Source organism: Osmia bicornis, chromosome 3, assembly GCF_907164935.1.
Source record: "Osmia bicornis bicornis chromosome 3, iOsmBic2.1, whole genome shotgun sequence".
Taxonomy (NCBI): Eukaryota; Metazoa; Arthropoda; class Insecta; order Hymenoptera; family Megachilidae; genus Osmia; species Osmia bicornis.
The window spans coordinates 10,968,326-10,985,014 of record NC_060218.1 but is presented as its reverse complement, the minus strand read 5'-3'; the positions used below and the strand labels follow the sequence as shown (position 1 = coordinate 10,985,014).

Below are 16,689 nucleotides of genomic sequence, written 5' to 3'. Positions count from 1 at the left end.
TAGTGGCCAGAACTTTTTTGTTTTTGATTTTACGTCATCAGGCTTTAAAAACTTCCGATAGAATTCTCCGGGTTGCAAATGGAACTGTCATCAGAACTTTGGATTTTTCAAAAAATTTCACTTTGGTACTAGGGAACTTTCTGGGAACCTGAAACTTAAAGTGGCTGAAACTTTCATTCGCCTGTCTGGTGTAGTATGAAAATATGAGAAATTATGATAATCGATTTTTGCCCTATTTTCCTCAGCCCTTTTATGTTTCAGGTTCCCAGAAAGGTTCCAAGTCCCAAAGTAAAATTTGTAGAAAAATCTAAATTTCTGATAACAGTTCCATTTGCATCCCGGAGAATTTTATCGGAAGTTATCAGGGCCCGACGACATAAAATCAAACAAAAACGTTCTTGCCACTTCGAGATTAGACATTGTTGTTTTAATATTTCGCGGTCGGAACTATTGCTAAAATCTATCAGGAATTGTAGAAGTCTCATTTTTATCCGACTTCGAAAAGGAGGAGGATACTCAATTCGATGTGGTTTTTTTTTATGTTCACCGATTACGCCGAAACGGATGGTCCAATCGGATCGAAAATTTTGCATCTTCAGAGTATTGGTCCGCAAAAAAGATACTCTTCAGAGTATCTCCCGATTGGTCCGCAAAAAAATGTTCGTGTTTTTTCATTCCTAACGACTTTTATCGCAAAAAACGTAATACTTCATTTATATCTTCCGGCGTTTAAGCTGCAGGGAATGTACCGATTGCGATGAAACCTTTCACATTTAGTAGGAGGTATATCCGCGATGATCCCACTTGCAAAAATTTATGGAATTTGTTAATAACTACTGTTATAGCAAAAAATATATTCCTTGATGTTACTTTGCAAGGAATGTATCGTTCGCGATGAAACCGTTCATATTTAGTAGGATATACAGGGTGTCACGCGACTACCTCGACACCCGAAGAGGGATGATTGCTAAGGTGATTCTAAACAACTTTTTCCTTTGCCAAAATGTTGGTTAAGGCTTGGTTTTCGAGTTAATAACAAAAAACACCGACCAATCCGAGCGCGTATAGCGCGCAGTCCCAGGGACTGCAGCGCAGTGTCGGGAACGGAAACCGGGCCTGACGTATGTAGGTCGCGAATGAACGATTTGGCACCCCGTTGGCATAGCACAATAAAAAAACTGAACTGGTAGAACATTTTTAGTCGTTGTTTAGAATGAATACGGAACCTAATCTCTTGTCGCCTGTCATAATGTAAAAAAGGAAATTCTAAGCATTCTAAACAACAAATAAAAATGTTTGAAGTGGAATAAGTAATAAACGTTTGAATTGGAGGCTACGTTAATGATGAAACATTTCAAAACAATTTAAATGAAACTTATCCATTAGTTTCTAAATTAACCTGCTACGCTGAAAGCAAATAATTTCCACTAGGTCACTGTGTCGATTCTGAACATTCGATCCTAAGTGCAATAAATGAGGGGAGTTCACTGGCCCGATCATGAAAACAGCTGTTCTGCCAAACGTGTTTCTTCGTTTCCCAGTGACAATTATCTGCTTTCAGCGTAGCAGGTTAATTTAGGAATGAATGCGAAAGTTTCATTTAAATTGTTTTCAAATTTTTCATCATTAACGTAGCCTCGAATTCAAACGTTTATTAATTATTCCATTTCAATCTATTTTTATTTGTTGTTTAGAATGCTTAGAATTTCCTTTTTTACATTATGACAGGCGACAAAAGATTACGTTCCATATTCATTTTAAACGACTAAATGTGTTCTACCAGTTCAGTTTTTTTATTGTGCTATGCCAACGGGGTGCCGAGCCGTTCGTTCGCGACCTACGTCAGGCCCGGTTTTCGTAGCCGACATTGCAGTCCCTGAGCCCGCGCGCTGTACGCGCTTGGATTGATCGGTGTTTTTTGTTAATAACTCGAAAACGAACCAACATTTTGGCAAAGGAAAAAGTTGTTTAGAATCACCTTAGCAATCATCCCTCTTCGGCTGTCGAGGTGATGACGTGACACACTGTATATCCGCGACGATCCCACTCGCAAAAATTTATGAAATTTGTTGTGTAAGCGAAACGCCTCGCTCAGTTAATTAAAACGTCGCAGAGGCACGGCTAAGAGTATGGTTGTGAGTTTTTAGAGGATCTTTGGATGAGAAGTCTAAGGCTTTAAAACGAAAGTCGGATAGTCTCGCTAATACGAAGAGCCTGGTCCGCTAAGGTCCGGCTACTTCACAAGGTAGGATTATTTGAGAGTGATTGGATTTTTAGAGTGTCTGGTCCGCGAAGGTCCGGCTGCTCTGCAATAGGTTTTTAGGTAGTGGAGAGCCTGGTCCGCTAAGGTCCGGCTGCTCCGAGAAAGGTCTGGCTAAGGAGGTTTCCAAATGCCTAACTGACTTCTTAGGTAGTTTTGGCCGGTATTTATACTAATTCTTAAAGCTAGCTCCATCCAATCAGGGGTGCGTATGACCGAGCGCGAGGGTTTTTTATGACCGTACCTGCGAGTGCTCGGCGCGCGGTGGACGCGATATACGTACGGCTTACTTAGCTATACTTAATTATATTTTAAACGTATTCGCGCTACAGTTGTTTATTAACCATTTAAATTCGGTCAATTTTTTTCGGTTTATGATTATTAGCTAAGCAACAGAAACCCAAAATCACCTTACACTATCCTACAAATACTACTGGTGCCACTAAAAAGTGTGAAATAAAATAATTTTTAACAAAAAATAAATCCAACTTCGAAATGTACTAAAAAGTGTAAAATAATTTCTATTTCATTTATACCAATATTCCATAGCTATTAATAATATCTACTTAATCGTTAAATAGGATACCAAATACATTTCAAAGTTTTCGGAGGCGGCGCAAAATTAAAAATACCCGAACAAACGATGCTGGCAATAACGATTTGATTGTGGTATGGCAAACTTGGTAATTAATAAGTCGTAAGAGAAAAAGCGGAACGTTATAGGTCCGGCTGAAAACGTTTGTAATTGTAACGATTGCATCAGACGTTGGTACAAGCACCTTCGATGTACACTGTGAGTCCCATCGAAGTTGTCGCAGTGAAGTTGGCTACACATTCACTAACACATTCACGTCGCGTCGTCGGCACCTCGCCCATCAGCTCACCGACACGGCGTGAATGTGTTAGTGCGCCAACTTCGATGGGACTCAGTGTACATACATACATGTATACTGCAATTCACGAGAAACCATACTTAACTCGCGCAGCTCACTAGGTCTAGAGAGATTTTTAATAACATGTGTTATTCCCCTCTACAGCTTGCTTCTTATTATGCTTTGCGATCATATAAATGGTGGGCAGAAATATATGACGTACTATAACTGATAACCGGTGATGAAATTGTTAAGTTTCACGATACAATGAAATTCCTATTATTTTTCGGAAAAAAATTGATGTGAACGCAAAATAAGAAACAAGCTGTAAAGGGGAATCACACACGCTATTAAAAATCTTCCTAGACCTAGTGAGCTGCGCGAGTTAAGTGCGGTCACTTGTGAACTGCAGTATAGTTAATTCGCAATAGGTATGTTGATTCCCGTTGAATATTGTTTACTTGAAATTATCAAATGGGTCATTTATCATAGGTTGCCGACGCCCGAGTTAGGATCTTCCTAGTAGAAGAAAAGTTTTTAATTTTGCGCCGCCTCCGAAAACTTTGAAATGTATTTGGTATCCTATTTAACGATTAAGTAGATATTATTAATAGCTATGGAATATTGGTATAAATGAAATAGAAATTATTTTACACTTTTTAGTACATTTCGAAGTCGGATTTGTTTTTTGTTAAAAATTATTTTATTCTTCTTTGTCAGGCAACGCGATTAGTGTGTGATCGCATCGGCCAGTAGTGCGTGATAATCTAGAATGCATGTGCGTGAGACGTAACGTACCGACTCCGACCAATCGTACCCGCATTCCTTTTCCTAATGTTCTTTTCATCTCTCGACAGTACTTAAGTACCTATTACTCGCATACGCTGTCTTTATTGCAACATCGAATTTACTCTCTCCGAGTTACTGCACGATACACGTTTATAAGGGTTCGGGCTGATTGATGGTGGGAAGACAGGGTATCTAATAGTGGGAAACGTTCAGCCGCTGGTAGAGAGGATTTTGACCATGCCTGCATTAAAGTGTGCAGTATGCAACTTGATGAAATCAATAAATAATTCTGTCACGCTGCAAGTTGCGAGAGCGGTAGTCGTGGCGAACGCAGGCGTATTTTACTAGATTAATTAAAAAGTAAATGAAAAGGAAGGAGTGTTACATCATTCACTTTATTTATCCATGTTCTATAAGTACGAAAACAAGAAATTCTGGGTTAAACTCTTCCTCCCTTGATTAGCCCAAGACTAAAAGAATAATACTGGATGGCTCCTCCCCCTCTATTTATTCGTTGCAGTCGATTGTACAGTACCGAACATGGCAGTCTTCCGTAGAGAAAATGGTATGTATGCTAGGAAAATAACACCCCACTACTCGTATGTATACAAATGTTTACCTGAGGAAATTTTATATACATATGTATTTATTTTGTTATTAATATTTTTTCAAGTTTTGTATTCTGGATCATGAAAATTTGAAATTTAGAAATTTGAATCTCAAAAATTCTTAATTATAATTTTAAAGTTTTAAAAATTATTGATAATAAAATAAATATTAAATTAAATTGGCCCAAGTGAATGTTTACATGTAAATAATGGAATCTTTCTTTTCTTAGGAAGATCTCCATGCTCGGTACTATATGTACCTTACATACATACATATATCCACAAAACTAACTTCGCCACTTTCACTACTTTCGATTATTTCCTTCTCTCTGCCCCTTTTTCAACTATATGCGAAACTGTTACACACTAGTAGTAATCACTAGTTTTCCTTTTAATCTGCACCTCTGCTATGTACCTATATATATACATATATATGTAGTTATATACTTCATCTGATAGATATGTGAAACTTATGATGGGAACAATCTTCGATTTTTGATCATTTTCACCCTTATTTGAAATTAAATAAAAATAAAAGACACATTCTTTAAATTTTAATGTATAATAACGTGTTTGAAGGAATATGAAATATTAATATCTTTTGCAAATAAAAATACAGATATGAAATTTATGTCCGAAACTAGCTTCAAGGCGAAGGTTATGTTTACACATATTGATTAGAATATCCGTAAAAAGTAGGTCACTTACTAATCAATACACAATGTCTAAAATTTTTACGAATTATTACGTAAAACCCAAATAAAGTTAATAATCTCTGCTAAAGTGCGGTTTATAATTTGCATAAATTAAACAAAAATTATAGTTAGAAACATACCTATTACGAGATTCTTGCATCAGTGTTTTAAATCTCTCCTCTAATCTTATCCTTTCTTCTTCACTACATCCGTTGTATAATAAACACATATTTTTATATAGTTTTATTTATTTTTCAAAACAAACATATTACACTCACCTTTTCCGTAATCTCTCTTGCAATTGCAACATTTTTTTATAGTAATCATAACTATCATAAAACGATGTCATAGCATTAAATTGAATTTTGAACTGTTTTAAAAAATTTCAGTACACGTATAATCGATCATTGAATTATCGATCTTCGATATTTAGTGCTGGCTATGAAAGATATTATCCAAAATTAACATTTATAAAAGCACAATAGTATTAAAAAAATATATAAAGAATATTACACAAATATCATGCAATATCTTACAAATACATGCTATTTTCATGAATAATACTGTTTCAAGTTATTAATAAGATAAATGATCGTGAAATCGACAAAAGAATATTTTTTAAGAAAATATCTTACGTGTTACAATATGGCAGAAATTTGTATTACTTTGAACAATAATCAAGTACTAGCAAATGCAACGACCATTACGTGTGCTCAACGAATAACTGTCGTACGATTTCACGTCATAGTGGCGTTAGGGGATGTTTCAGCAGATAATCACGCAGGTGTGTTGCTCCTTCTTCTGTACGGCATCACGCAATAATACAGTAATATATACATACAATATACATACATGTGTGTATATAAAATAACATTAAAGTATACTACTTACGTAATTATAAAGAAAGGAAAAACCTTTATAAATAAATAATAGTTTTTAAATCTGGTAAATTAAATTAATATATTAAACGTATTAATCACTTTTTATAACCTCCGCTGTCATCGTTTGCCTTTGGCACTGTATATATTGCCGTACTTTACACTTTGTAACATGTACTATATATAATGTATGTATGAAGACCTTTTTACATTTTTTATAAATTAGTTTTTCTCTACATATATGAATATTGATTTTTATAAATCTTCTTGACTTATAAACAATAATATGGCGACCATGATTTACAAATTCAAGTAAATTCGATTACAAATGTCCGTTTATCATTAAGTAGGTTTTTATTAACAATTAAATTTATAGTACTATAATTATAGGTTACATTTGTCTTATTTAAATAGTTTCTACATAATTTCAGAATTTATTCATTCTAATATACACCCAGTATTTGTATAGAATAATTAAAACATTCTTTCACAAAAAGTAATTTGATGAGTATGTTTACTTTATAGTTGTGTTATTGTTTGTATAAAATAATCAGTACTATGACAGTAATCACTTTACATACATATATACATATATAGTGTTTGAGATATTTAATTAAAATATTTTTAATTTATCTAAATATATATATAAATTGTTATTTTTATATATTAAAAATTATTACTAACACGATAATTAAAAATTAACATTAAAAAATGAAAAATTACAATACTACTAGCTACATTTTGTTTAATTATATTTAATTTTATGTGTATTCAATAACTACTTTATTTCATTTATTACTTGCATGTTTGTGTTTGTATAAGTATTTACTATAATGAAAAGTATGTGTATAAATTATACAATATAAGTAAACAATATATATATACTTCTTAATAGAATAATGGCAATTTCAATAAATGAAATTTGTGAAAATACTAAATTGGCTCGTGAAATGGCATTAACTGGAAATTACGATACGTCTGGAGTATATTATCAAAGTGTTGTTCAACAAATTCATCGATTACTTACAAGCATTGCAGACACAACACGGAAAGCTAAGTGGCAACTTATTCAGCATCAAATTGTTCAAGAATTTGAAAAAGTGAAAGCAACATCAAATACTTTACAGCTTTTCAAAGTAGACACACATGGAGAAAGATTATTAGGTATTTTTATATTAATCATATCATTAGTAATATTTATAAAAATAAGATGATAACATTTTAAAAATGTATAGGTAATTCATGTTTATCGTTTGAAGAACCTACAAGAGATCCAACTTTATGGACTTATAATAATTCAGACCGCTCATGGAATCAAACAGTATCAAAGGATCCAGATGTGTGGCCACCGCTGACACCTGCAGAACAAAAGTAATCAACTGTGAAGAGTAGAATATTAACCTCAATTTTTATGATGTCATTAATTATACTATATTACGTTATATTTACAGAAACATTAGACCACTGAAAAGTCAAGCAAAACAGCAAAATCGTACAAATGCACGAAAATCTGTTACAGCAGGGAAAAAAAACAGATAGTAAAACAGTTGCTAAGAAAGATGAAAGGAAAGCAATAAAAAAAGATGACACAAATAAAGTTAGTTCTAATATTTATTATGATTTATAATCTTTACTGCATTTCTACATGTCTTATAATAATATGTAAATATTTCTTACAGGAAAAATGTGAAACTGATAAAGTAGACATAGAAGTAGAAGAACGTAAATTTGAACCATCTGGTAGTGATAGAGATTTAGTAGATTTATTAGGTAAATTATATACTTGTATGTTAATAATCGTGGGTGTAACAAAGTAGAAGCCAGTGTGTGCTCAATTTCCTCAAAAAATGTGGACTGGCCCCTTACTATTCTAAAATTTTGAGATTCTAAAGTTTCAAAATTTCAAAATTCTAAGATTCTAAAATTTTCTGTTCTAAGCAATATTAAAATTAAGTTGGAATTAAATAATACTAATTGTAAGTACTTGACACTGTTAGTGAAGTTAAGAGATTTTGCCCATCCCGGAAAAAATATAAAAAATTTTTAAAAAAGTAAGTTATTTATATTAATATTACAGAAAGGGATATTGTTCAAAAGAATCCAAATATTCATTGGGACGATATAGCTGACTTGTATGAAGCGAAGCGATTATTAGAAGAAGCTGTTGTCCTTCCGATGTGGATGCCGGATTTCTTTAAAGTATATATATACACACGCGCACACACAAGTATTTTATGTAATTTATATTTGATTCTAGAAAATTTGTTATTTTAGGGAATTCGTCGACCATGGAAAGGAGTACTTATGGTTGGACCACCAGGTACTGGAAAAACAATGCTCGCTAAAGCTGTAGCTACTGAATGTGGAACAACTTTTTTTAATGTATCATCTTCTACACTAACTTCAAAATACAGAGGAGAATCAGAAAAACTTGTTCGTCTTCTTTTTGAAATGGTAATTATAGTTGATAGTGAAATTTTACATTGTTAATTTTTAAAATGAATTTATTTAATTAGGAATTATTCTTTAATTTTACAAAATATATATAGGCAAGATTTTATGCACCTAGTACGATTTTTATTGATGAAATCGACTCTCTATGCTCTAGAAGAGGATCTGAATCTGAACATGAAGCTTCACGAAGAGTGAAATCTGAACTTCTTGTTCAAATGGATGGTATAAGTTCAAACAGGTAATCCAATCATATATGTTAATAAAATAATATTTAGTTGAATTGATTATAAAGTTTAATGTGGTACACTTTAGCGAAGATCCCAGTAAAGTTGTAATGGTACTAGCAGCAACAAATTTTCCATGGGATATTGATGAAGCTCTTCGAAGGAGATTAGAGAAACGTATTTACATTCCATTGCCTAATCGTAAGTAACTGCATAATTCAATAAAGTTATTTTCTACGATTAAATTTTTATTTAATCTATAAATGTCACACAGATGAAGGTAGAGAAGCATTATTAAAAATTAATTTACGAGAAGTAAAGATAGATTCATCCGTAAATTTGGCGGATATTGCCAAAAAGTTGGAAGGTTATTCTGGCGCAGACATTACAAATGTTTGCAGGTAAATAAAATTATTAAAAATTCATGAACATTTGTTACATACAAAATTAAATTGTAAATATGTGCATAGGGATGCATCTATGATGTCTATGAGGAAGAAAATTGCAGGCCTAAAGCCTGACCAAATTAGACAGCTGCCAAAGGAAGAATTAGACTTGCCTGTGTCTGCAGCAGATTTTGATGAAGCTGTTGAAAGGTGCAATAAGAGTGTCTCTCAAGAAGATTTAGAAAAGTATGAAAAATGGATGAGTGAATTTGGTTCATCTTGATATCATTCGGTTCAAAGAATATAAGTATACGATAATACGTTTATTTAAAACAAAATCTTTCTGATTTTTGCGACGCAAAATATAAATCGCTACTTCTTAAAATACAAGGTGTTCCAAAAATATCGTACAATTCGAAAATCACAGATTCTCCTCGCGAAAATAAATGGAAGGTTCCTGTACCATTTTGCAATCTGCGTCTTTGTTTTCGAGATATAAGCAATTGAAAATTAGAATATCGATTTACGAGACTCACGTTTCGAACAACTAATAGCTGAGCAGATATCCCGTTTCTTATCTCTTCGGGCCTGTATTCAAACAGAGAAACGCGTGAAAAGACAACGATGTACGTAAATTTATTATAATTTTAGCCTCAACGGTCATAGAATAGGACTTGATTTACATCTTTTCCTTAACCATTCATCCCTCCACACTTTCACCTTTGGGGGTCTATTCACATACTTCCTCACTTTTACCTAAATTCACATATAATAAAGTAACCACAAACTTAAGCTATAAACTATGGACTAAACTTATATAACCTATCCTAAATTACCGCAACAAATATAATTATTTAGTATCACATGTTTCTTCTATTTTCTTATCTAATGTCCTCACCCACTCTATTACATGCTCTTCCCCTCTACATTCCAACACTTTCGTCAAAGAACATACCCCCTTTTCTATTTCGTCACATTCTTTCAACCAATGTTTCAATGTTCCCAACCCTGCAACTGTTCACATATCCTGCAAATTCTTTTCTTGCTACTTTTTCCCAGTACTTATTATAAGACTCCATGTTACCACACCTGACTCTTGCCAGCAATTTTTGGCTATTGCCTCTTCCCCTTTTCATCAGGTACTCCGGTAGTATATAACAAACAATATGCTGATACCTTTCATTATATTTCGCTTCCTTAATCTTGTTTAGCCTTTCTTATCCCTTGTATTTCTCTACCCCTCTCCATTAGCACCTCTTTTATGTCCCTCCCTTTATCCCTCAGTTGTTCTCTTCCGTTTTGACTCCATCCATTTCTTTCGTTGAGACATTCTTTAAGTAGCTTGCTACTATACTCACTTCTGATCTTTTCTTCAAACTTTAACACTCTTCTTGCCGCTTTTATCCTAATTGTGTCCCTATTTGTCTCCTGCAATACTATATACGAAGGTGTACATCTATTCAAGCCCAAGCACGACTTAATATACTTTATTTGTATCGCTTCCATTTCCTTTCTCTTCTGCCATCCGAATATCTCCACTCCATGTAACAAAATTCCCTTTATAAGGTAATCAAACATAAACATTCTACTCCTAAAACTATCTTCAAAGATCCTTTCGCCTATACCCCATACCTGTCCCATGGCCACATTTGCTTTTTTAACTCTCTCCTGTACATGTCTACTTATATTTCCATTTTTCGGTAGACGAAATCCCAGATACACAAATCCCTTTACTGTTTCTATTAATTGCCCCTTCCATTTCCATATGATTCTCTTTTTCTTTCCTCTCCCTTTCCCGAATATTAGACTTATTGGTGTTGTAGATAAGCTCTTTCTCATCCAAGTATTTTTCCCATTTTCTACAGATCGCCCTCATATATTCTTCCTTCTTTGCTAGTATTACTATGTTATCCGCGTACGATAGCGAATGCATTTTCCTATTCCCTACTTTTATACCTCCCCATCGAGCTTTGTTTAATTCAGTTTCCAGATCTGCCAGGAATATTGTGAATAGTGTGGGACTTAGGATACAGACAAGGATGTACATATTTCTAGTCATTTAAAACCATAAATCAGTTGTAGACCTCAGAACTAGGCAGACCTGCATCCTTGCCTTTCGACGGACCTCTCTGTCTGAATAACGTTGTTCTAATTTTCAATTACTTATATCTTGAAAACAAAAACATAAATTGCAAAATGGTAAGAAACTTTCGATTTGTTTTCACGAGGAGAATTTGCGATTTTCGGGTTGTACGGTATTTTTGGGACACTGTATATTTATCACTATTGTGATTAACGATCTTTTGAAATGTTTTTAACCCTTTTATTACTTACTTTACAAGAAATATAAATCAAAAGCATCATAATATTATTTTAATTACAAAATATTAAATACTTTTAAAACACTCATATTATTTGATCATTTCTTGTATATACGATTGGATATAGTTCGAAAATTTAATTCATATTTATAATTTTAGTAATAATTTTTTACAAATAAATATTTTATAAAAAACTTGAAAAATGTTTTATTTGTAATTATGAAATACGCACTTCTCTTAACAAATATGTTTAAATAATCAGATAAACATAAAATACATATTTATATTCTTACGAGCGAGAAACTGTAAACAACCACACGAATCAACCAGGAAAATAAGCGATACTATAAAAGGCCAGACACCGCCTAATTATTGTTCATTGTTCATTCGGAATTCATCAACTCATTCATTTTCTTGTTGGGCTAACTCTAACTTGTCTTTGTAATATTTTAAAATACCAAAAATATAATAATTGTAAAACGTTTAGTTTAGAGCGGAAAATAAAATTATTAAAGATAAAAAAAAAAGATTATCAGCGTTTCGCTCGCAACAATAGGTGCGTGAATGTAGTTTTCATATGAAAAAATGATGAACGATGATTATTTATAATTATTACCCTATGTGTTTTTCGGAGCACAACCTTCTTTTCTTAATCGTTTAGTCTCTTCATCAATATTCTTTGAATCTTTTGGAGCTTTGTAATTTGCTACATGATCAACTCTTATCGTTCTACCTAAAATCTAAAAATATAGTAATTGATTATAATTTGCATAATTTTTATCTTCACAAAGTTACTAAAATAATTATAATCTAATAAATAAATCTTAAAAGTATTTATACCTTAATACCATTAAAGTTATCAACAGCTAATATGGTACTTCTTTGATCTTCATAACACAAGAAACCATATCCTTTTTGTTTTCCTGTATCTTTATCCCGTATTAAGTTTATATTTACTACTTCTCCATACCTGTAATGATGTATAATTAGTTTCTTTTTCAATAGAAACATTTAATAAGTAAGGGGCTTCGTATTTAAACTTTTCTGTAGTATTTTCTTAATTTAATGTGACAAAGTGTTATGGATAAATTCTTAAAATTGTGGTCTAATATTATAGTTTGGCAGTTCAAAATTGATAAAAAGAACTTTAACAAATAAAAAAAGGTTTTGTAATGGATTTCTAAATGTATTCCAGGCATGCACACAAAATTGCCCATAGAATGGCTGAGTACCCATGTACTTGTCATGGATGTCTATGTCAGTTTTACTGCTTGCTGTGCATGTCTGATGTATTCAACGATCATTAATATTCATAATTCAAAGCCAGAAGGATATTTTCAACAAATTGAGTAAAGTTTTGAAGTTCTTAATGTAAAAAAATTACTCATAAATGAATAATAACGTAGATCAAAATTTATTTCTTTTTCTTAACATGAATGAACAGTGACGTCACATTTCTCCCCACAAATTTTTCAATCTCTAAGATCACATTCTGAATCACTGTACAGGGGAGAAAACAGTTATTTAACTATATTATTGTTATTTTTTAAACTGTTTTAATGATTTTTAGGTACTTGGATAGAATTATTATCATTCTTTAACAAATCAATATTTTAATAGGAAAAGAATATCAGATATTCATAAAATATACTTTAATTTTTAAATTATTTCATCTTACATATTTCTTAAAAAAAAGGTCAGAAAGTTACATTTTTTAATCTTCACTAGGGAGACCCCTTAAATCATTGAGATCAATCTAGTATTTTAAACTTACTGTGAAAATATAGTTATAATATCACCTTCTGTTAAATCATATGGTAAACCTCCAATAAAAATCCAAGCACTGTCTTTGTATTGATCATGCCAAGATGTTTTTCTATCATATAATAATTCCTGTTCTCCAAGCTTCTTTATATTTTTTACATTCCTAAAAATATTATGTATTTACATATGCAATTAAAACTTTATGATGTAAATAATACATATATATATCTTGTAATAGAATAATGGTACTCACGTTAAAGGATTCATTTTACATGTCACATGAAAATTATATTATACCTCATAAAGAAATATGTTAATCGTTGCTTTCAAACCTGTAATGAATTTGATTTAAGGAAATACCTGTTAATTTACTGAATTCGTATTTGAGTTCTTAATTATTTGATAAATCACAGTAGTGAAAATTAATAATATACGTTAATAAATATATAGTATATACGCAATCAATGCGTATAAACTGGTATAAACTCATTAACAAGTCGCAAAACATTAATCACAATATTTAAAGTTATAACCTTAAAAGTTTCGTCATAAAAATACAGAACCACAGTTGAATTGTCCATACTAATGTGAATTGATGTGAATCTGCCGGCATTAAAAACTGCCATCCTTATGAGAGGTTGCGGTGGCGAAAAAATTCGACGTTTTCTTACGCCCTCTAGAATATATTGCCGCCGCAGTAAGAAACAGAACCTGAATCAGTGAGTTTACCAACGACGAGTGTCGGTGCTGAACTGTATCATGAGACATGAGATGATATTTTATCTGGTCGATGTTATTATTATATATTTCTCCGGTGATTCGAGTTAAGTTCGTTTTACAAACCTTTCGGAGATACTTTTTAAGACGTAAAATATTTTAAAGGAGGTAACTTAATAACCCTCTTTAGTTTATTGGAAATTATTTTTTTAATAAATGACGAACTCTAGTTCTAAATGTAAAGTATGTGTTTTTAAGGTAAATAAATATTCATTTAGAAAAAATGATGAATAAAAAAAAAATTAGAAAAAAAGTTATTTTCTTCTAATTTCATTTAGAAATCATTTAGAAATAAAAATGAATAAAGAATATTACATAGGTTCTGTAGGATATAATCAATAATAATAATAATGTAATAATCATAATAATCATAATAATATAATAAGTAACAGGTGTCGAAAAGAAGAGAAATGTATTTCAATAAAATCTTTTATTGGCTGAACTTTACTTCAGGGGCCCAAAAATTATGGCCTTTTTTTTTACCTTCGTGAAGTATTTTACGAGTAGAATCTGAAAATCCTAGTTTTAAAGCGCGGAATCCATCGGTTCAGAAGTTATACGTGTGTAAAAGTGAGCGTTTTTAGCGTATATCACGGGTTATTTCGACGCCATATTGACTTGTAGCCTGTTGCCGTCCAATCACGTCCAATGAGTGGAGTCGCCGTCGGTAAAACAGAATTTGTAGGTAAATTAGTCTAAACTTGGCTTTCATTCAATTTCTATTATAATTGGCATTTTTTACTATTGCTAGGGTTAAGGTTAAGGTTAGGGTTAGGGTTAGGGTTAGAGTTAGGGTTATGATCAGGGTAAGGGTTAGCATCGGAGTACAGCACACCCGGTATACACTAAAAACGCTCACTTTTACACACGTATAACTTCTGAACCATTGAATTCCGCGCCTTAAAACTAGGATTTTTAGATTCTATACGTAAAATACTTCAAGAAGGTAAAAAAAAAGGCCATAATTTTTGGGCCCCTGAGGTAAAGTTTACCCCATCATCTTAATAATTAAGAACAATGTGGAATTATTCGTTCTTCATGAATAACGAATGCGTTTGTTCACGACTACGACCGAGCGCGGTTGAGCGCGCGCTCTCATTGTCCAGTGTTTTTCGTTAATAATTCAAAAACGAAGCTTCAACTAACATTTTGATAAAGGAAAAAGTTGTTCTGGATACCTCCAGTCTCCAGCAACTCCCAATTTCCGGATGTTATGGAAGTTATGAGACACCCTGTATACAGAGCCAATAAAGAACTACAGTAAAACCTGGATATATGCAACAAAAGTTTGTCTGGATATATGCAACATCGCTATCCCCTCCACTTGGGGGGATCCCCCTAAGCCGAACTGAGCCGCTCGGCGAGGAAACCGTGTAATATGATCCGACCGTAATATCGGTGTGACTAATACTAATTGAACGATAAAACTTTTTTATTTTTAACTTTTTCTTAATGAAACTTTTACTAATGCATTTGTGAGATTTTTCTGATTAAAATGGTACCAAACACGATATGATTTGGCTACATATGTATAAGGCAGGCCGTACACCAAAGATACATGAAACACGCAACATGCAACATGCAACATGCAACACGTCGCAAGTTGTGTACGAACGTAGAATAGGTAACGCGGCACGGTACAAACGATTTGTACACTGAGTCCCATCGAAGTTGTCGCAGTGAAGTTGGCTACAAATTCATTAACACATTCACGCCGCGTCGGTGAGCGAAGCGTGGTCAACTTCACTGCGACAACTTCGATGGGACTCGGTGTACGGACGCCGAATCGACACCTCGCTTGGATATATGCAACGTTTAAATGCCCAGAATCGACACCTCGCTTGGATATATGCAACGTTTAAATGCCCAGAATCGACACCTCGCTTGGATATATGCAACGTTTGAAACCCGAGTCGACGCCGCAACCGGTTTTCATTTCCAATCCTCCTTTGCTTTTCGCCAACTTTTAACATCAATTTTAGCAAGTAATTATAATTCAAACTATATCGTGTTTGGTATCATTTTAATCAGAAAAATTTCACCAATGCGTTAGTAAAAGTTTCAGTAAAAAAAAGTCAAAAATAAAAAAGTTTTATAGTTGAATTAGTATTAGTCACACCGATACGTTTCGGCTCTTTCCTTTGATCATCGGACCTCTCTCTTTCCACCACTCTCTGTCCTTTTCTACGTTCACGCTTGGCTGCTCGTCGCGTGTAACCCGAGATTCGACACCTCGACTGGATATATGCAACGCCTGGGTCCCAATGTTTGTTGCATATATCCAAGTTTTACTGTATATAAAAATGTTTGTCTCTTCACACGCTTCTCTGTTTGAATACTGACTCAGGACCAGGACAATAGGAGATGGGCTACTTGCTGAGCTGTTAGCTATTCAAAACGCAAGCTTCGAAAGTTGATATACCAATTTTTCAAAATGGTAAAGGAACTTTTGATTTGTTTTCGCGTGGAGAATCTGTGTTTCTTGACTTGTACGGTATTTTTGAGACACCTTGGGATACAGTACCTAAGTGACGATAACCAATACATACTTCTGTATTGATGATTTCAACATATCGTAGCTATGACGGCAGCCGGGAATTTAATATAGCCTAACCTAACGTCTTCTCATGATTATCAAATCGCTCTGACGACTTTCGTCAG

At 33.1% G+C, this 16,689-nt stretch overlaps 3 protein-coding genes across 5 annotated transcripts in view; 1 reads left to right on the top strand and 2 right to left on the bottom strand.

Annotated features, from left to right (window-relative positions):
* LOC114881117 (uncharacterized protein PF11_0213-like) overlaps window positions 1–6,290 on the bottom strand; it is a 34,875-nt gene extending 28,585 nt beyond the window's left edge. Inside the window, exons 1-4 of the mRNA XM_029197758.2 lie at window positions 6,116–6,290; window positions 5,860–6,025; window positions 5,503–5,663; window positions 5,365–5,427 (exon numbers count right to left, since the gene is read on the bottom strand). Of these exons, the coding sequence (XP_029053591.2) occupies window positions 5,365–5,427; window positions 5,503–5,573 (134 nt within the window). The 5' untranslated portion in view covers window positions 5,574–5,663; window positions 5,860–6,025; window positions 6,116–6,290. The remainder of the gene's footprint in view (window positions 1–5,364; window positions 5,428–5,502; window positions 5,664–5,859; window positions 6,026–6,115) is intronic.
* A 6-nt stretch (window positions 6,291–6,296) lies between these two features.
* Window positions 6,297–10,029, top strand: LOC114881118 (katanin p60 ATPase-containing subunit A-like 1). Its single transcript, XM_029197766.2, is given in 12 exon segments — window positions 6,297–6,414; window positions 6,998–7,266; window positions 7,338–7,473; window positions 7,554–7,623; window positions 7,625–7,699; window positions 7,782–7,872; window positions 8,180–8,301; window positions 8,377–8,556; window positions 8,652–8,794; window positions 8,869–8,981; window positions 9,055–9,181; window positions 9,251–10,029. Coding segments are annotated over 12 exon segments (1,551 nt in total). The 5' UTR covers window positions 6,297–6,388; the 3' UTR covers window positions 9,450–10,029.
* Window positions 7,374–13,963, bottom strand: LOC114881119 (RNA-binding motif protein, X-linked 2-like). 3 transcript variants are annotated; one of them, XM_029197777.2, is made up of 6 exons: window positions 13,785–13,963; window positions 13,505–13,583; window positions 13,262–13,414; window positions 12,328–12,457; window positions 12,104–12,227; window positions 7,374–7,460 (listed from the first exon to the last, which is right to left on the bottom strand). In XM_029197777.2, exons 2-5 carry the CDS (start codon window positions 13,516–13,518, stop codon window positions 12,105–12,107), a joined length of 420 nt encoding a protein of 139 aa, XP_029053610.1. In that variant the 5' UTR covers window positions 13,519–13,583; window positions 13,785–13,963; the 3' UTR covers window positions 7,374–7,460; window position 12,104. The 3 variants fall into 3 exon arrangements, with proteins under 3 accessions (XP_029053610.1, XP_029053609.1, XP_029053611.1); XM_029197776.2 differs by lacking the exon at window positions 7,374–7,460 and having other exon boundaries at window positions 11,476–12,227; window positions 13,785–13,958; XM_029197778.2 differs by lacking the exons at window positions 7,374–7,460; window positions 13,785–13,963 and having other exon boundaries at window positions 11,476–12,227; window positions 13,505–13,776.
* Window positions 13,964–16,689: the final 2,726 nt, after the last annotated feature.